At 39.2% G+C, this 21374-nt stretch overlaps 1 protein-coding gene across 2 annotated transcripts in view; it reads left to right on the top strand.

Moving 5' to 3' along the window:
• The window catches only part of ANOS1 (anosmin 1), a 211239-nt gene that overhangs the window by 177294 nt on the left and 12571 nt on the right, over window positions 1-21374 (top strand). The window contains exon 9 of one of the 2 annotated variants that reach the window (XM_033201283.1): window positions 7667-7810. In XM_033201283.1, the coding sequence (XP_033057174.1) occupies window positions 7667-7810 (144 nt within the window). Of the gene's footprint in view, window positions 1-7663; window positions 7811-21374 lie in introns of both variants that reach the window. The other variant, XM_033201282.1, reaches the window with a different exon arrangement.

Below are 21374 nucleotides of genomic sequence, written 5' to 3'. Positions count from 1 at the left end.
CCTGGGCAACATAGTAAGGCTGTGTCTCTTAAAAAAAATTAGCCAGGCTTGGTGGTGCATGCCTGTAGTCCCAGCTGCTTGGGAGGCTGAGGCAGGAGAATCACTTGAGCCTAGCAGTTTGAAGCTGCAGTGAGCCATGATAGTGCCATTGCACTCCAGCCTGGGAGACAGAGGGAGACCCTAACCCTTAAAACAATAAAAGCAAAAGAAAACTTAAATTCTTAATTAGTTATGTCATGAAGACTTTGGGTATAACTAGGAGGACTCTTTAACTCTGTGACGGTGTCAAGAAAGTGATGGACTTTGGCTAGGATAACCGTGAGTTTTCTATATCTGGTTCCTATCTCTTCTCCTGGGTTCTAAGCTTCCTATGTTATTGGTTATACTGACTCTCAAAAAGTAGCAACCTCATAAATGATTCTGTTATCCACACATTGATTTGAACTCTTTAAGCTAAAATAGCCTAAATGCGAATCTAACAAATGTGTGTTTTTATTTTCCTTTCATCTGGTCCATTGGATAGACAATTCATTGGTCATGCCAGTGTCAGGAAAAATTGAGTTGATGTAGATTATCTTCTGGGGTCCACAGCTTTCCTTGACTGATCTTGTCGTACCCCAGTTTGGGCGTGTTCTCTCCATCTCATCCTTCTGTCTTCCTCTCACCTGCCCAAGAATGCAGACCTCACTGCTTTTATTAGAAGAGTTTCGATGACACATTGTTTATAGGCATAAAATCAATACAGCTTACCCTTTTATCTCTCAAAGGGCTATTTGGAATTCAGAAAGCAGAAAAGTCTTGCATCAAAGGGCAGAATTTCTATGTATGCAACCTCTAAATTCAGTGAGTAGGTGAGGGAGAAATTTGGGGCCTAGGGAAATTTTTCGTGTCCTAATTGTTAAACCATATAAACGGGTACTCTGTAAGACTCAGTACATGGTGATGGAAACAGAAGTTTGGCATGGGATGGCCCTGGGATTAAATTTCACCTTCTCTGTTTGAATTATGTGAAACTGAATACAATTCTTAGTATTTTTGAGTGCCGCTTTTTTCATCTTCAGTGCACGCTAATTCCTCTTTCTCAAGGGTCTGCAAACTATGGCCCACAGGCCAAATCCAGCCCCCTCCTGGTTTTGTAAATAAGTTTTTATTGGCACAGGGTCACATTTGTTTGCATATCATTTACATATCATGTCTGGCTGTTTGGGGTGTACAACAGTAATTGAGTAGTTGGGAGAGAGACCGGTCTGCAAAACTAAAAACATTTACCATATGATGCACAGAACCAAAAATGTTTACTATCTGGCCATTTAGGAAAAGTTTACTGGCCTCTGCTTAATTTCATAGGATGGCTCTATGAATATAAGTTAGTGTCAAAATTCACCACCCCAGCCAAGCCCCTCAGGAACACACCTGGAGTCAAAAGTGAAGCTCAGTGGCATGTGCCTATACTCCTAACTACTTAGGGGCTCAGATAGGAGGATCACTTGAGCCAGAAGTTTGAGACCAACCTGGTCAATGGTGTGAAACCCTGTTTCCAAAGAAAAAAAAATTAGGTTTATTGCCCTTCCTGCAACATGTTTGAATCTCATGTTAAAGGATTACTGTATTGACATAAATAAAACACCCCAAATAGCCCGAGGCAAGTGAGTGTTTGGTCATATATTTGGTATAAACAGCCATCAATTCATAATTTTATTTATTTCATTTCATCCAAGGAAGATTAGGATGAGCTCTGCTTTGTAGAGGACTTCTGGGTTGAGTTTGAGAAACAAAGAAGAAAAAATGACTTAAAACTGAAAAAATACAGGAACACAAAAGAGTGGTGTGTTTTGATTTACTCTGGAAAATCTTCACCAGGGAGAGCCTCTGAGAAGTTTTCATGGGCAAAGAAGGTTCACAGGAACAAGTAGTGCTGGTCCATTCTGAGCTAAAGCAATCAGAAGTATAGATACAAAGAAAACAAGCAGATTTGGAGAATTAGGAATGGCAAAAGAGAGAAAGATACAGCTAATTAAAACAGAATAATAAAAAACAAACTAAAACTAGAGTCAGATCATGACTCTACACAACAACACAGTAAGAAATGACATACGCTAAGAATGAAATCTTGAACTGCCTGATTCAAAGATGTATGTAATGCTGTTTTGATTTATAGTAGTATGTCTCTATCTCCCACTGGATATGGGATGCATAGGGCTTGCAATCCTTCTTGTTCAGTTTTATGGTGCCCTAGCATTGCAACAAATATATGTTGAATACACTTTTAAATGGACAATAGGGAAAAAAAGTTCATGCTTTTAAATAGCAACCAGTAATGAACATGTGAACTTACTTTCACCTCGTCTTTCCTAAAGTGTCCTGGTTTCTTCACAAAATACCATGTCACATGGCAGCAGTTATACTCCCATGGCTTGATTTCTCAGAAAACTTGCGGCCACTTTTTCAAAGAACAGAAACAGTGGCTGGTCAGACTGATGCTCTTGACCTGGGCAGGTGCCTTTGGTCAAGCTCACTGCTGGCGCACCATCATGAGACGATTTGTCTGGTGGTATTTCAAGAGCCCCTCAGGTGCAAAAACTTGATCTCTGCAAGTCCTAGCTCAATGCCTGGCTCTTGGGAAGTGCTCAGAATTGCTGACAGAAAGAGCTAATTACTGAATGGGTTCTTGTACTCCATTGCCCAACCTGATGCCTTTTCATTTCATTTCATTTGCTGGATATTTTTAAGTTTCCCTTTAATATCTGTCAGAATTTGGATGTCTGTCACTAATCTGAATGGCACACAGATTGGTTGCTGAGTGTTGAAGCTGAAGTTGGCATTGTCAACTGAGTAGGTGCAATTTGCTCTTTACTATTATTTGACAAAGCTGAACCACATTTCCGTTTAGAGCCCTGCACCAAGTATTGATGGATAATACTCATACTTCCATATTACATATAGGTTTTCCACGGAAACCTATCGACTGCTTCACGAAATGGTATTGTAATAATATTTTATTTTCCCCATAACTATAAAAAAAACTATAATGAGAAATATTATTTATACTTATTATTTACATTGGAGCATCTTTCAAGCCTGGTGAATATATGTTACTTACCAAATTAAATACTGGGGATTACATGTAATACACTTTTAGTATTCCAGTGGATTTTGAAGGGGGGGGCGGTTCATTAACTTGAACATGAAAGAATATGCAGTTATACCATCTTTTACTTTAAAAAAAGAAGACATTTAATATGACTAAATAATAGGGCGAAATGAAGTACACTGGGACTAATATCAGGTTATATAATAATGATTATTATTTTTTATTATATTTTAAGTTCTGGGATACATGTGCACAACATGCAGGTTTGTTAACATAGGTATACATGTGCCATGGTGGTTTGCTGCACCCATCAACTCATCATCTACGTTAGGTATTTCTCCTAACGTTATACCTCCCCTTGCCCCCTACCCCTAACAGGCCCTGGTGTGTGATGTTCCCCTCCCTGTGCCCACGTGTTCTCATTGTTCAACTCCCACTTACGAGTGAGAACATGCAGTGTTTGGTTTTCTGTTCCTGTGTTAGTTTGCTGAGAATTGTGGTTTCCAGCTTCATCCATGTCCCCGCAAAGGACATGAGCTCATTCTTTTATATGGTTGCATAGTATTCCATGGTGTATATGCCACATTTTCTTTATCCAGTCTATCATTGATGGGAATTTGGGTTGGCACCAAGTCTTTGCTGTTGTGAATAGTGCTGCAATAAACATATGTGTGTATGTGTTTTGTAGTAGAATGATTTAAAATCCTTTGGGTATATATCCAATAATGGAATTGCTGGGTCAAATGGTATTTCTAGTTCTGGGTTGGCACCAAGTCTTTGCTGTTGTGAATAGTGCTGCAATAAACATATGTGTGTATGTGTTTTATAGTAGAATGATTTAAAATCCTTTGGGTATATATCCAATAATGGAATTGCTGGGTCAAATGGTATTTCTAGTTCTAGATCCTTGAGGAATCGCCACACTGTCTTCCACAATGGTTGAACTAATTTACACTCCCACCAACAGTGCAAAAGCATTCCTATTTCTCCACATCCTCTTCAGCATCTGTTGTTTCCTGACTTTTTAATGATCACCATTCTAACTGGCATGAGATGGTATCTCATTGTGGTTTTGATTTGCATTTATCTAATGACCAGTGATGGTGAGCTTTTTTTCATATGTTTGTTGGCCGCATAAATGTCTTCTTTTGAGAAGTGTCTGTTCATATCCTTTGCCCACTTTTTGATCGAGTTGTTTTTTTTTTTTTTCTTGTAAATTTGTTTGTTTCATGTAGATTCTGGATATTATTAGCCCTTTGTCAGATGGATAGATTGCAAAAATGTTCTCTCATTCTGTAGGTTGCCTGTTCACTCTGATGCTAGTTTCTTTTGCTCTGCAGAAGCTCTTTAGTTTAATTAGATCCCATTTGTCAGTTCTGGCTTTTGTTGCAATTGCTTTTGGTATTTTAGTCATGAAGTCTTTGCCCATGCCTATGTCCTGAATGGTATTGCCTAGGTTTTCTTCTAGGGTTTTATGGTTTTAGGCCTTGCATTTAAATCTTTAATCCATCTTGAGTTAATTTTTGTATAAGGTGAAAGGAAGGGATCCAGTTTCAGTTTTCTGCATATGGCTAGCCAGTTTTCCCAACACCATTTATTAAATAGGGAATCCTTTCCCTATTGCTTTTGTCAGGTTTGTCAAAGATCAGATGGTTGTGGATGTGTGGTGTTATTTCTGAGACCTCTGTTCTGTTCCATTGGTCTATGTATCTGTTTTGGTACCAGTACCATGCTGTGTTGGTTACTATAGCCTTATAGTGTAGTTTGAAATCAGGTAGCATGATGCCTCCAGCTTTGTTCTTTTTGCTTAGGATTGTCTTGGCTATACGGATTCTTTTTTGGTTCCACATGAAATTTAAAGTAGTTGTTTCTAATTCTGTGAAGAAAGTCAATGGTGGCTAGATGGGAATAGCATTGAATCTATAAATTACTTTGTGCAGTATGTCCATTTTCACGATATTGATTATTCCTATTCACGCTCATGGAATGTTTTTCCATTTGTTTATATCCTCTCTTATTTCCTTGAGTAGTGGTTTGTAGTTCTCCTGGAAGAGGTCCTTCACATCCCTTGTAAGTTGGATTCCTAGATATTTTATTGTCTTTGTAGCAACTGTGAATGGGAGTTCACTCATGATTTGGCTCTCTGTTTGTCTGTTATTGGTGTATAGGAATGCTTGTGATTTTTGCACATTGATTTTGTATCCTGAGACGTTGCTGAAGTTGCTTATCAGCTTCAGGAGATTTTGGGCTTAGACGATTGGGTTTCCTAAATATACAATCATGTCATCTGCAAATAGAGACAATTTGACTTCCTCTCTTCCTATTTGAATACCTTTATTTCTTTCTCTTACCTGATTGCCCTGGCCAGAACTTCCAATACTATGTTGAATAGGAGTGGTGAGAGAAGGCATCCTTGTCTTGTGCCAGTTTTCAAAGGGAATGCTTCCATCTTGTGCCCATTCAGTATGATATTGTCTGTGGGTTTGTCATAAATAGCTCTTATTATTTTGAGATATGTTCCATCAATACCTAGTTTATTGAGAGTTTTTAGGCATGAAGGGGTGCTGAATTTTATTGAAGACCTTTTCTGCATCTATTGAGATAATCATGTGTTTTTTGTCATTGGTTCTCTTTATGTGATGGATTGAGTATGTTGAACCAGCCTTGCATCCCAGGAATGAAGCCAACTTGATCGTGATGGATAAACTTTCTGATGTGCTGCTGGATTTGGTTTGCCAGTATTTGATTGAGGATTTTCACATCAATGTTCATCAGGTATATTGGCCTGAAATTTTCTTTTTTTGTTGTGTCTGTGCCAGGTTTTGGTATCAGCATGATGCTGGCCTCGTAAAATGGGTTAGGGAGGAGTCCCTCTTTTTCTATTGTTTGGAATAGTTTTAGAAGGAATAATACCAGCTCCTGTTTGCATCTGTGGTAAAATTCAACTGTGAATCCATCTGGTCCTGGGCTTTTTTTGGTTGGTAGGCTATTATTCAGAGATTCATTTTCTTCCTGGTTTAGTCTTGGGAGGGTGTATGTGCCCAGGAATTTATCCATTTCTGCTAGATTTTCTAGTTTGTTTGCGTAGAGGTGTTTATAGTATTCTCTGATGGTAGTTTGTATTTCTGTGAGATCAATAGTGATATCCCCTTTATCATTTATTATTGTGTCTATTTGATTCTTCTCTCTTTTCTTCTTTATTAGTCTGGCTAGTGGTCTACCTATTTTGTTAATGTTTTCAAAAAACCAGCTCCTGGATTCACGGATTTTTTGAAGGGTTTTTTTTGTGTCTCTATCTCCTTCAGTTTTGCTCTGATTTCAGTTATTTCTTATCTTCTCCTGGCTTTTGAGTTTGTTTGCTCTTGCTTCTCCAGTTCTTTAATTGTGATGTTAGGGTGTCGATTTTAGATCTTCCCCACTTTCTCTTGTGGGTATTAGTGCTATAAATTTCCCTCTAAACACTGCTTTAGTTGTTTCCCAGTGATTCTGGTACATTGTGTCTTTGTTCTCATTGGTTTCAAAGAACTTACTTATTTCTGCCTTAATTTCATTATTTACCCAATAGTCATTCAGGAGCATATTGTTCAGTTTCCATGTAGTTGTATGGTTTTGAGTGGCTTTCTTAATCCTGAGTTCTAATTTGATTGCACTGTGGTCTGAGAGACTGTTTGTTATTATTTCCATTCATTTGCATTTGCTGAGGAATATTTTACTTCCAATTATGTGATCAATTTTAGAATAAGTGCTATATGGTGCTGAGAAGAATGTATATTCTGTTGATTTGTGGTGGAGAGTTCAGTAGATATCTATAGGTGCGCTTGGTCCAGAGCTGAGTTCAAGTCCTGAATGTTCTTGTTAATTTTCTGTCTTGTTGTTCTGTCTAATATTGACAATGGGGTGTTAAAACCTCCCACTATTATTGTGTGGGAGTCTAAGTATCTTTATAGGTCTCTAAGAACTTGCTTAATGAATCTGGGTGGTCCTATATTGGGTGCATATATATTTAGGTTAGCTCTTCTTGTTGCGTTGAATCCTTTACCATTATATATTCCCCTTCTTTGTCTCTTTTGATCTTTGTTGGGCGACAGAACGAGACTCCATGTAAAAAATAAATAAATAAAAATTAAAAAACTCCTGCAGGTAGCTCTGTGCCTACCCAAATGGCCTCCCAGTTTTGCACTCGAAACTCAGGGCCCTGGTGGTATAGGCACCTGAGGTAATCTCCTGGTCTGCGAGTTGTGAAGACAGTGGGAAAAGCGTAGTATCTGAGCCAGATAGCTGTCATTCACTCATGGCTTCCCTTGGCTAGCGAAGGAAGTTCCCAGGGACTTGTGCTTCCTGGGTGAGGCAACGCCCCACCCTGCTTCTGCTCGCCCTCCATGGGCTGAACCCACTGTCTAACCAGTCCCAATGAGATGAGCCGCATACCTCAGTTGGAAATGGAGAAATCACCCACCTTCTGTGTTGGTCTCACTGGAAGCTGCATACTGGAGCTGTTCCTATTTGACCACCTTGCCCAGGAATCTATAATTATTTTTAACAAGTAACTTATAATGTTGTACTTTGTTATAGAAGAACAGCTTGCGAAAACTAGAAAAGGTGGAATTCAAACACAACTCCCTTTTCAAAGACGACGACCCACTCGCCCACTGGAAGTTGGAGCTCCCTTCTATCAGGATGGCCAACTGCAAGTTAAAGTCTACTGGAAGAAAACAGAAGGTACATAAACATTACTTACTTATTTCTTACTTGCTTTAAACAGCACAGTAATGTAGAGGTAGTTTTGAAGAAGTAAATGTCAAGCCACAGTATCGATACTAAGGCAAATGGTTGTTGAACAAAACACTTAAATAGTATAAGTCTGAATGAGTTGATAGTTATCTCACATCTGGAAATCTACAACAGTCAATTACTTAAATATTTTCATTTCAGGAATATTAGCTTGTCTTCATTTCTTTCCCAGAGGGCTGATTGGCTGATGTTATATTCAAAACACTCGAAATACTCATTATTTTGAGCTGTAATTTTTGTTATAAATTATTTATTTTTTTAAAAAAAGATCCATAATACAAATAATTTAGAAAGTAGGAGGAGAAAGTCACCTGTTATCTCAGTATCATTTCCTGAAACAGCATTTTGGTGGTTTCCTTTCAGAAATTTTCTATGCATCTGTCTTTCACTCAGTTAGGGTGTGTTGTGTGTGTTTATAAAACATACACATATATTTCTGTGTAACATTATTTGAGCTGCTATATTGTAATGCATTTTTCATAACATTCTATAAATGCTACTCTGTATGGGTATATCTTAATATCATAATACATGTCATTATTCCAGTACAATGAAACATTTCAGTTCCTTTAGAATTTCTGTTTTCTAATTAAGGCCCCAATGCATTTGTCCTTAGGATAGATTCATTTCGTTTGTTTGAACGTTTATCTTTAGCATAAATCCTTTTTGTTTGTTTATTTTTTTTGTCTTTGAATATTTGTTTTTCTATTATCAAGGTGGTACTTTTAGAATTTATTCAACATAGAGTCTTTTATCTTTATCACTCTTATACCTCTTAAAAACATAAACAGAATAGATTGTTTCAAGAGTTAGGTTTTCAAAATTCTCCTCATTCTTCTGAAATTCACTTTTACTCAAGGTATTGATGGGCCATGTGCCATCAGCAATATTGGTATTGGAGTGGTTCCTATTCCAGGATTTTCTTTCAAGCTGCTGAAATCCATTCTGCAAGTAAAATAATATTATTATTAATATTAACATATTTTATTTCTATAATGTTAATTAAAATTAAAGTTTATTCAACATTTATTTCATTAAGATTATATTATATGTCTATATTACAATTAATTTTACAATAAACATTAAGTAAGAAAATTATTTGATCTATTATATTAAAATTATCAACTTATTCATATTTTAAAAATACAACATATTTTATTAATATTAAAATTTTAAGCATAATGTAATAAAATGAAAATGTAAACATCTACCATTGAAAAAGTAAGTATCTCAAGCATACAGGAGTAACCACCACCATCCTGACTTTTGAAATTTAATATTTATTTTGCCTGTATTTGAAATTTATCAGAATGGAGTCACTCAATTTCTATTTGTATTTGGCTTCTTGCCATGAGCATTTTATGAAAAACCAATGCATTGTGTTGCATGAAACAATTCATTTATATTGCTGCCTGGATGTCCTTAGTAGACGTCAATCTGTGTATCCTTTCAGCTGTGGATGGAGATTTACTTACTCAGATGTGGAGCTATTAAGAATAGTACCCGTGTGAATGCCCTATTAGCACATGTTGTTTGATGCATACTCTTCCATAGAGGTGGGATTCTTAGGCCGTAGAGTATGTCAAGTTTTAGAAAACATTAATAGTTTTCCAAAATGGTTGTACCAGTTTACATTCTCACCACTAGGGCATGGTGATGGTTCCAGGTGCTCCACATTCTCTCCGCCATGTGATATTTACCATCTTTGTAAGTTTACCCTTTCTGGTATGTTCGTAGTGATACCTCATTGCTATTTGAATTCGCACTTTTCTGATGTCCAAGAAGTTGAGCACCTTTTTGTAAGTTTACTGACAATTGGATTTCTCTTTTTTGAAGGACTCTTTCAACTCTTTAGCTACTCTGTCCTGCAAGAATGCTTTTTATATTGTATATACAGGTCATTTGGTGTTTGTTTATTTGTTTGTCTGTTTGTTTGTTGAGACACAGTCTTGCTGTGTTGCCTAGTCTGGGGTGCAGTGGTGTGATCTCAGCTCACTGCAACCTCTGCCGCCCAGGTTCAAGCGATTCTCCTGCCTCAGCCTCCTGAGTAGCTGGGATTATAGGTGTGTGCCACCATGCCCAGCTAATTTTTGTATTTTTAGTAGAGACGGGGTTCCACCATGTTGGCCAGGCTGGTCTGGAACTCCTGACCTCAAGTGATCTGCCCGCCTTGGCCTCCCAAAGTGCTAGGATTATAGGCGTGAGCCACCACGTCCAGCCATCATTTGTTTTCATGTAAGTATTTTCTTCCACTCTGATTCACTCTTGCATTTTTAACTTTCTTCTTAGTGGTTTTTCTTTTTTTATGGAGTTTGACTCTTGTTGCCCAGGCTGGTCCGCCTCCCGGGTTCGAGCAATTCTCCTGTCTTAACCTCCAGAGTAGCTGAGATTAAAGGTGGCTGCCACCATGCCTGGCTAATTTTTTGTATTTTCAGTAGAGATGGGGTTTCACCATGTTGACCAGGCTGATCTTGAACTCCTGACCTCGGGTGATCTCCCTGCCTCAGCCTCCCAAAGTGCTGAGATTACAGGTGTGAGCCACCACTCCCAGCCCTTAGTGGTTCTTAATTTTAGAGATAAGCAATTCATTTTGTTTCCTTTAGGTTTAGTATTCTCTGTGTCCTGGTTAGGAAATCCTTTTTCATACAAAGGTCACAAAGATATACTCCTTTCTTGTCTTCTTGTCTACTGTTTCACCTTTTGTATTAGTCCATTTTCATACTGCTATGAAGAAATACCTGAGACTGGGTAATTTATAAGGAAAAAGAGATTTAATGGACACACAGTTCCACATGGCTGGGGAGACCTCACAATCATGGCGGAAGGTGAAGGAGGAGCAAAGATATACCTTATATGGGCGGTAGGCAAAAGAGCATGTGCAGGAGAACTGCACTTTATAAAACCGTCAGATCTCATGAGACTTACTCACTATCACGGGAACAACACAGGAAAACCTCGTCGCCATGATTCAGTTACCTCCCACCAGGTTCCTCACATGACACGTGGGGATTATGGGAGCTACAATTCAAGATGAGATTTGGGTAGGGGCATAGCCAAACCATATCACCTTTATTCTTAAGCTCTTCTACCCAGAATTGATTTTTGTTGTAGAGGGTCAGTGTTCTTTTTTTTTTTTTGCTTCTGATCTCCTTCTCTGATACGTCATTATGTATTTTTCAAATGACGATTTTCCCCAAAGCTCTACAGTGCCTTATTTGCCCTAAATAATGCATATACGTGCAAGTTAATTTTTGGACTTTCTATAGAGTCTTTGGCATATTTTTCCAATGTTTTGACAATACCTTACTGTCTTAACTACCATAGTTTTATAAATATTTCTAACGATAGTCCTCTAGTTTTTGCTTCTTTTTCAAATTGTCTCAACTATTCTTGGCTTTTTGAATTTGTGTATACATATTTGAGTTAATTTTTCAATTTCCACAAAAACCTCCTGAGATATTTATAGAGATTGAATTCATCCATGTGTCAATGATTTTGAAGAATTCGCATCTTAAAAATACTGAGTCTTCTAATCTACAAACATGATATGTCACTGTATTCAGTTTTAAATTTTTTCTCTCAACAATGTTTTATAATACATTGGATAGAGAGTATGACACTTTTTAATATGCTTTTTCCAAGATATTTGTTTTTATTTTTATCCTATTATAGATGGCATACTTTTTCCTCAATTTTACTTTCTGATTTTTGTTGTTGGTGTATTATAGATATGTTTTATATTCATATATTGACTGTGAATCCAGCAATATTGTTTTAGTACTTTGTTAATTATAACATTTTCTCTGATGATTTGTTTGCATTTTTTCTACAAAAACCATCATCTAGTTTGTAAATAATGAGAATTTTATATTTTCCTTTCCATATCTTTGACGTTTTAGTTTTCCCTTGCCTTAAAACTGGCTGAGAGTTTCAGTACAACGGTGACTAAAAGTGATAATATTAGGCATGATGTTTAAATGTAAGGTTTTTGAAGACATCCCTGGTCAGATTAATACAATCCCCTACTCTTCTTACTTGCAAAGTTTTTGTGGTTAATTGATACTGATTTTTATCAAATATTCTTACTTCATCTAGTGACATGATCATACATTTTTCTTCTTTATTCTATTAACATGATGAACTAGAGGAAGCATTATAGATCACCTCCTAGGTCTGTCGTGAGGAATAAATGAGATTACACATCCAGATTGGTTGGACTGGTGTCTGACACAAAGGAGACACCTTAGGTGTTGCAGTGTGAGGATGCTTACGGCACTGCTTGTAGTACAGAGAGAAGACAGGATGTCAGAACAGAGGTAAAGAGCCTCTGAGGCCAGCCTTGTAAGGCTTGGTGTTGCTTCAGGACTGACTCTCAATGTTTTCTCCTTTGTGAACAACAAAGAGCAGTGCTTTAAAACATGATTTAGTTGTCCAGTTTGCAATACAAGTGCTACAAAACTTAAGCATCTTATTAAATTTGGCAGAAGAAAAGGGATTCACCTTCACTGCAGTGTATCAGCAAGCAGTAGTATGACCAGTATTGCCACACAATAATGATTTCAGTGCATGACAAATAGGAAACATAGTTGTTGGCATAGATACGTACACACATACACGCATATATACACACGTACACGCGTATATACACACGCATTACTTTAAGTAACTCAAAGTTAGAAATAAATGTGAAGAATATCAGTGGTTTTCTCAAATACTGAAATCTTTAAAGAAACCATAAGCAGAGAATTGTATCAATATTTATTAATCAATATTAGAGTCCATAGTGTTATCCAATGTACGATGCATGAAATTGTGGACTTGATGATAAAGAGACAAGATCCAAAGGCAAGGAGTGACCTTGATTTGGGTTCCAAAAGTGATGCTGACTTGATTGATGTTTAGTGACTTGGACCCTGGGCCACAAAGGAGAAGCTGGGAGTGATGAGCTACTGTGACGGAGATACACTAGCCTCTATTTGTCAGTAATGACTTGTTTCACGAATCGAACTGCCTCGCAGTCAGTTCGTGTTCAAACTGTTTTCTTCATACCCATTTCCAGCCCCGTGAGCTCTATCAACCTCCAGGAATACTTCCTACTGCAGACCAACATTAAGCCATCATCTAATAAGTACACATCCATGCTGGCCAGAGAACATTCTTTGTGGCTGGCCAAAACCTTGATTCCAAAGATATAACTGATGTCAAATATATTTCTAAAAGAGAATGTTCTGTGCAGTGGCCGTCAACAGTTGACACTGTAGCCTCCAGTCAAAACTATTGTGGTTGCAGTGTTACTGCTTACTCAAGAGGCAGAGATTCATTCTACATCTTTAGTGACCTGTCAGGATTTGTTCTGTGGATTTTTTTGTAGACCACGCATCTGTTTCTTGCCATTTCAACTCATGCCCTCTACGTATTCACACTAAAAATTTCTTTGAAGTGACAGGAAGTTCTTGAAAACACTTGGTATGGATTCCCTTTAAAAGAAGGGCAAAAATATGGAATTTGGCATTTTGCTTTTACCTTGTTTAGGAAGATCCTCCCAAAGAGTTTGGAATCTAAAAGGAACATTGTGTAAAAATATCTAGACAGAATACTTATGACTCTACGGAGTACGCCAAGCCCTTTACCAAAATAATAAGGTGTAAAAACAAATAGAGTTTAATTTTCCTACACAAATCCTGTGTCTGACAGCTGGTGGCAGAATCTTTTCATTTTCAATTAAAGTGACAAAGGAAATATAGACAAAAAAGAAAGGGAAGAAAGGTCTGATTGTTCTTTTAAGTTGATCCTTTAGATATATAGTAAACATTGCAAACCATAATAAGAGTCTTTAGATGAGTATTTTAATACATCCAAAAATGGTATGTTCAACTTTCATTTGAAAATGTGAAGTTTTAAAACTTTGAATTGACCAGGCACGGTGGCTCACGTCAGTAATCCCAGCACTGTGGGAAGATCACGAGGTTAGGAGCTCGAGACCAGTCTGGCTAATATGGTGAAACCCCGTCTCTACTAACAATACAAATATTAGCCAGGCATGGGGGTGCGTGCCTATAGTCCCAACTAATTGGGAGGCCGAGGCAGGAGAATCGCTTGAACCTGGGAGGCGGAGGTTGCAGTGAGCCAAGATTGCGCCACTGACTCCAGCCTGAGTGACAGAGCGAGACTCCATAAAAAAAAAAAAACAAAAAAAAAAAAAACAAAAACCTTTGAATTAACTTAGATATATCAATGAATGCATTTCTATTTACTTTTTGTCTTCTTTTGCAAATGGACACAAATTACCAACTTTATGCCAGGCTCTGTGCCATGTGATGGGAATACAGTAATGGATAAGGGATATTTCCTACCTTTAAGGAACCTGCAGTTCTGAGGCTAAGGCAGATAGGCAGTTGCCACATAATAAGACATTATTCTTCATAGCAGTCTGGATAAACAGCTGAAGTAGTTGAGAGCAGAGAGATTTTGATGTTGTGTGCAGAGGAATTTTCACAGAGGAGGTAAAGTTTAAGGTACATTTTAAAGGCTGGATTACTTTTTTTGGCCAGGGAAGATGAACACTTCTGGCCCAGGAAATGAAGAGGTGCAGCTGGGAGAAAGATCAGGAATGTCAAGTATTGGTGAGGCTGAGGAAGTGACTGTGTGAGGCTGGAGAGACAGATCAATGTCGAGTGATGGAGAAGCTTATATGTTATGCCAGGAAGCTTGGATTTTGTTCTATATGGAGGAAAGGAATGTAAAGTGGCAGGGGAAGGTCTGAGTAGGACTTGGAGATGTTAGCAAAAGCAAGCGTGCAAGGAGAATGGATTGGAAAAGTTCAGAGAGAGCATGTCGGTTAATTTCAGTAGCCAAGACGAGAAAAAATCAGATCGTGAATTAAAGACAGCAGTAGGAGGAGGAAGGTTGGCGAGTTACGTAAGAGTATTACACAAGTGTCCACATAATTTATTGTCTGAAGCGGGATTTATTTGAGAATAAAAGGAGGCATTTGTAAACATTATTCCCCACCAACAGACATAGACTGTAGGAAAGCCAGGATGTATGGCCACTTGGATATTAAGACCTGGCTGAAGGGAAAAAGAGAAATGGATCTAAGTGGAGTGTTTACCTTCTAGCTTGAATAACTAACAGTACTTCGATTAACAAAGATTGTGAGCAGTAGAATTATGATGTTTCCTGGGATATGTCTCCATGATATGGAGAATTTGGTTTTGGTGTGTTGAATTTGAGATAACTGCATGATAGCCAGAAAATGTTATAGGCAGTGAGAAATACATACTTGTAGCTCAGGAGGTAGCTGTGTGATAGTATTGTGGATTTGACTGGAGCTATGGTCAATCCACTGACTATACTGTCAGGGGATCTGCAAATGTTAGTTGATTTCCATTGGATCACACACCCACTTACTATTAGGAGCTGAGAACAGCTCATGCTCTAATTAGAGTTTTGTATTTTTCCAAAAAGTCCTTTTTCTTAAATTTTATCCATTCCAATTTCCCTTGCTGTTTTAAATTTGAAAGCCAAATGTACATATAAATTGTAGCAGAGCTCATGAGGTTGAACACATGATAGAAGGGAGTGGCAGGAAGCTTTGGAAAGTCCAAAGAACAATGAAGAGGAAAGTATGTGTTTCAAACTTACTCCACATTTTTCCTCCTTCCAGAAACGTTTTATGTACTCACCATATGATCTACAGAATCCCAAACCAAAGTTTCCCCAGACATTCATAAAACATGTTCTTATTCATAATTATCACACATGTAGGAAAGGAGACCTTTGAAATGGACTCAGTATTACTAGCATCGGAGCTCTGTACGGAATGTGAATATCAGCACCGTTTCTGTCATGGGAAAGGACACTTTGGCTGGATTTTCTGGATTTTTTGACTTTGTAAAATGAGAAATTGTCTGCTCTGTATGAAACTCAATAGATCCATCTAAAGTGGTTTCAAACTCCTTGACAAGTAGCTGAATATTTTTGAATTATAATTTATTTCCAATTGTGGACACACTGAGTTGAAAACCTAAAAGGACTTAATGCTTTTGGCAAATAAGGGAAGAAAAGAATCTTGTTCATTAATCAAAACTCCATTATAAACAGAAATGGGTTCTTACGTCACATTCCTAAAAGTGATGGTGGGCAAAATATTGCTTTTGGACTTGGAGTTAGGGACCTAAAAGCCCAAATCTATTCATTTCCCTCAACATTTTTCAGTGACAGTTTCAGTTATTAGGATGTAGCATGTACTTTCATAGATAAACGAATTAAACGTCAAATCTTAGCTTTCTTCACTTAATACACATAGTAGTTGGATTATAATAGTGAATGCTCTGGGAGAAAATAAATATTTTCAACATTGCATTTGGTGAACAAACTATTTTAAAACAATTTCACTTAGCTAATTTTGTTAGTAATTTTATTACTCCATTGATATTATTTCATTTTTACTGTGTAATAATAGAATAAACAATTGTTTTAGGCTTTCTAACCTTCCTTCCTCCCTCCCTTCCTTCCTTCCTTCCTTCCTTCCTTCCTTCCTTCCTTCCTTCCTCCTTCCTTCCTTCCTTCCTCCCTTCCCTTCCTTCCTTCCCCTCCCCTCCCCTCCCTTCCCTTCCTCTCTCCCTCCCTCTCTCTCCTTTTCTTTCTTTCTCCTTTTTCCTTTCCTTTCCTTTCTTTTATTTATTTATTTATTTATTTATTTTTTTTTTTTTTTTTTTTATTTTTTGAGGCGGAGTCTCGCTCTGTTGCCCAGGCTGGAGTGCAGTGGCCGGATCTCAGCTCACTGCAAGCGCCGCCTCCCAGGTTCATGCCATTCTCCTGGCTCAGCGTCCCGAGTAGCTGGGACTACAGGGGCCCGTCACCTCACCCGGCTAGTTTTTTGTATTTTTAGTAGAGACGGGGTTTCACCGTGTTAGCCAGGATGGTCTCGATCTCCTGACCTCGTGATCCACCCGTCTCGGCCTCCCAAAGTGCTGGGATTACAGGCTTGAGCCACTGCGCCCGGCCTTCCCCTCCCCTCCCCTCCCCTCCCCTCTCCTCTCCTCTCCTTCTTTTTCTTTTCTTTCTTTCTTCTTTCCTTTTTTTGTCGTAGAGACAGAGTCTTGCTCTGTCACCCAGGCTGGAGTGCAGTGGCATGATCATAGCTCACTGCATCCTCAAACTCCTGGCCTCAAGCAATCCTCCTGCCTCAGCCTCCCAAGAAGCTGGGACTACAGACATGCACCACCATGCCCGGCTAATTTTCTTTTCTTTCTTCCTTTTTTTTTTTTTTAGAAGGAGTTTCTCTCTTGTTGCCTAGGCTGGAGTGCAATGGCACAATCTCAGCTCACTGCAACCTCTGCCTTCCGGGTTTAAGCGATTCTCCTGTCTCAGCCTCCCAAGTAGCTGGGATTACAGGCATGTGCCACCATGCTTGGCTAATTTTGTATTTTTAGTAGAGACGGGGTTTCTCCATGTTGGTCAGGCTGGTCTCAAACTCCCACCCTCAGGTGACCCAACCATCTCGGCCTCCCAGAGTGCTGGGATTACAGGCGTGACCCACAGTGCCTGGCGGCCCAGCTAATTTTTTTTAATTTATTTTTTGTAGAGATGCGGTCTTCCTATGTCACCCAGGATGGTCTCAAACTCCTGGCCTCAGGTGATCCTTCAGCTTCAGCCTCCCAAAACACTGGGGTTGAAGGCATGAGTCACTGCACCTTGATGGTTTTCTAGCTCTAGACTTTGTGTTTTTACAACATAAATGTGAAAACTTAGCTCAGACATAGAGGAAACATTCATGCTTCTATTTTAAGTAACGTGCCTATGTGGTACTCAGAAATTCTTACTTTAGTTGTACAACATCAGAAAATTCTGTTTCACCAGATCATTTTTACAGATAGAGTACGGGGCATTGATCCATGAGAGGACTTCATTCAACTAACCTTTATTGAGCACCTACTGTATGCATTGCACCATTTCTGGTGCTAAAACACTGCAAAGAGGCAGACAAAAATCCCTACCCTGGTGGAACTGGCATTCTGTGACACCTCTCTTAGTGTGTGCCCCCTTCCCTAATGCTATGACTTACAATTCTTTTTACAGCAATTATTATTCTGTGGAACCCAAGGATTGCCTCTTTCTCAGAGCTCTAATGTCAATAACCCTATCCTTCTTGGTCATTAGACTTTTGCAAACTGAGGAATTCACATTTAATGAAAAATTTTAGAGCTCTTTATTTATGCCAGACACTGTGAGTTAGATCTATTTGAAAAGAAAATTAGATCCATCTAATTTTTGAACCATAGTTGAAGCATATTACAAGTAAAGTTTTTATCACTTAAAAATATTTTCAAGTACTTTCTTTGTAATGTCATTTATTTGTGGAAAGAATTAAGCTAAGGAACCAGATCAGTTGGGTATTTAGCACAGAATTTTCATATACAGCCCTTCAGGAAGTGTTTGGCTATTTATTTTATTATTATTATTATTATTATTTTTTTTTTTTTTTTTTGAGGCAGAGTCTCACTCTGTTGCCCGGACTGGAGTGCAATGGCATGATCTCAGCTCACTGCAACATCTACTTCCTGGGTTCAAGCAATTCTCCTGCCTTAGCCTCCCGAGTAGCTGGGATTACAAGCATGTGCCACCATATCCGGCTAATTTTTGTATTTTTAGTAGAGACAGGGTTTCACCATGCTGGCCAGGCTGCTCTTGAGCTCCTGACCTCAGACAATCCACCCGCCTCAACCTCCCAAAGTGCTGGGATAACAGGCATGAGCCACCACGCCCAGCCTGAACGATGCTATTTTTAATATTCTAGTTACAGATTGAGACCTGCAGTCATAACCTAAAATACAAGCTCTTAGGATTTTATTAATTAGCAAGATAAAACTAAGGACGTGATGTTTGTATAGATAACTTCCATCAAAGCCAATATCTATGAATCGACCTGTTAAAATGGAACTCAAGTCACATAAACGAGTGTGGGCATTTTTAGGGCTTGCTTTTAAAAAAATAAATGTCCCCGTACTGGTCATTTGGGGGTGCCATTTACGATACTTTCAGGGCATTTTAAATCTAAGTTTAATTTATATTTTACTTTCTCAGATTGCTTTTCATTTCCTTATGTAATATCATGCCTTTTCACACTATTTCTTCCATATCTTAGATTATAAGGAATTATTTTCACTGTTGCCAGAATGAGTAGAGAAATAAAAATGAATTTGAACTGGTATATCTTCTTTCACTCATTTATTCATTAAATGTTTACTGTCTGTTTATCACCTGCCAGGCACCATGCTCATCTTTGTTTATGCAACAGTGACAGCAAATAGGCATTATCTTTGTAGTTATGGAGCTCTAACCAAATGGGGTTGACAGGGATTCATGAAGTAACAACAGAATCAAACAAAACATTGGGAATGAGAGGAGTCTCTGCATGAGATGAATATGCAGAGGCAGTGGAGACCTGAAAGCCAGGCTAAGGAGTATTAGTGTCCTTATTCAGAGGGCAGAGAAAAGCCATTCAGTGACTCAAAGCCAACCTTGAGATGCGGACATTACCCTTAATTATTTGAGTGGAAACGAATACAATCCCAAAAGTCCTTAAAAGTAGAAGAGGGAAGCAGAGTGCGAGAATCAGAGAGATGGCATGGTGCAAAGGACTCAGCCCAGTGTTGTTCACTTTGAAGCTGGTGAAAGGGCACCACCAGCCAAGGAACGCCAGAAGCCTCTAGAAAACGGAAAAGTCATGAAAATACATTCTTCCCTGGAGCCTCCAGAAAGGAGTACAGGCCTGCCTTGATTTTAGGCCAGTGACACCCATTTCAAACCTACAGAAGAGAAGACATTTATATTGTTTTATGCAGCTACACTCATGGTAATTTGTCACAGCAGCTATAGAAAACCAGTACATGAACTGATTTAAAACTCACACCAAACCTATTGCATTGGCTGAGTTAGTATCCTTATTTTCAGATAAAGGGAATGAGGCTCACTGAGGCTGCTGGAGTTGCTTGCTGAAGCCCACCTTCCTCGAAGGTCATCTGTGGGGTCAAAATTCTGCATCCTACAGCCAGAAAGAAAAGCGTGAATTCAAGGAGAAGTTGAGGTGCAGAAATCAACATGGTAGCTTCAGCAAAGTTGAGTTTGGAAAGCCTCCACATGGGAGAGGAAGGAGGGAGCATCAGCTCTTCAAGGGACTAGCTCAGGTGGAAATAGACATTTGGGAGCTGTCAGCAGAAAAATTTTTCAAGCCATGGGAATCAATGAAGTATTGATGGAGGTGACACAGAGAGAAGATGCAAGTGCAGTGAACTCAGACATGGCGAGATTTAGAGCTAACAAAAGGGAGGGAACCCAAAAGGAGTGCCCTGTGTGTCACTCTTGATGCTGCCTCCTATGAAAATATAATTGCATTGTAAAATATGTAAAGGATTTTTAGGATATGGAGGATCCCCGGGGCAGCCAAGCCTCCTCGTATTCCTGTAATATAGCCACCCCAAGTCCCCTGACTGCTCTTCACCAAAGACCCTCAGTCATCTGTCATGCTCCGTTCTCATGTCAGCACTTTGACACGTGCTGTGTATTCCCTGCTGGTAGAGCTTTTTTTTTTTTTTTTGAGATGGAGTCTCGCTCTGTCGCCCGGGCTGGAATGCAGTGGCTGGATCTCAGCTCACTGCAAGCTCCGCCTCCCGGGTTCACACCATTCTCCTGTCTCAGCCTCCCGAGTAGCTGGGACTACAGGCGCCCGCCACCTCTCCCGGCTAGTTTTTTTTTTTTTTAGTAGAGACGGGGTTTCACCGTGTTCGCCAGGATGGTCTCAATCTCCTGACCTCGTGATCCACCCGTCTCGGCCTCCCAAAGTGCTGGGATTACAGGCTTGAGCCACCACACCCGGCCGCTGGTAGAGCTTTTAAGCTGCCCAATATTGTAACCATGGCCATCTGCAGCTGTTTAAATGTAAATTAATTAAAATGAAACAGAATAAAGAATTTAATTTCTCTGTTAAACAGAAGACATGTGAAGTTCTTTATAGGCACAGGTGACTAGTGTTTACCACAGACAGAACATTTCCATCCCAACCGCCAGTTCTGTTGGACAGGGCTGGCTGAGAACGCCCTCCCACAGGTCTCTGCAGTGCCACTACCCACTGCTACACCTTCTTCAAGTCCTGACTCAGAATTGAACACACGCCAGCCGCCTTATATAAAATCAGCACTTTTTGTCAATGCACCCTACTGCTCTTACCTTCTGGGTTTTTTTGTGGGGGCAGGGGCAAAGGGGATGAAGTTTCCCTCTTGTTGCCCCAACTAGAGTGCAGTGGCGATCTTGGCTCACTGAACATCCGCTTTCCAGTTTCAAGAGATTCTCCGGCCTCGGCCTCCCGAGTAGCTGGGATTACAGGCACCTGCCACCACGCCTGGCTAATTTTTGTATGTTTAGTAGAGAGGGGGTTTCACCATGTTGGCCAGGGTGGTCTCGAACTCCTGACCTTGTGATCTGCCTGCCT

Source organism: Trachypithecus francoisi, unplaced genomic scaffold (assembly GCF_009764315.1).
Source record: "Trachypithecus francoisi isolate TF-2019V2 unplaced genomic scaffold, Tfra_2.0 Lachesis_group6, whole genome shotgun sequence".
NCBI lineage: Eukaryota > Metazoa > Chordata > Mammalia > Primates > Cercopithecidae > Trachypithecus > Trachypithecus francoisi.
This window is presented reverse-complemented; position numbering and strand designations above follow the sequence as displayed.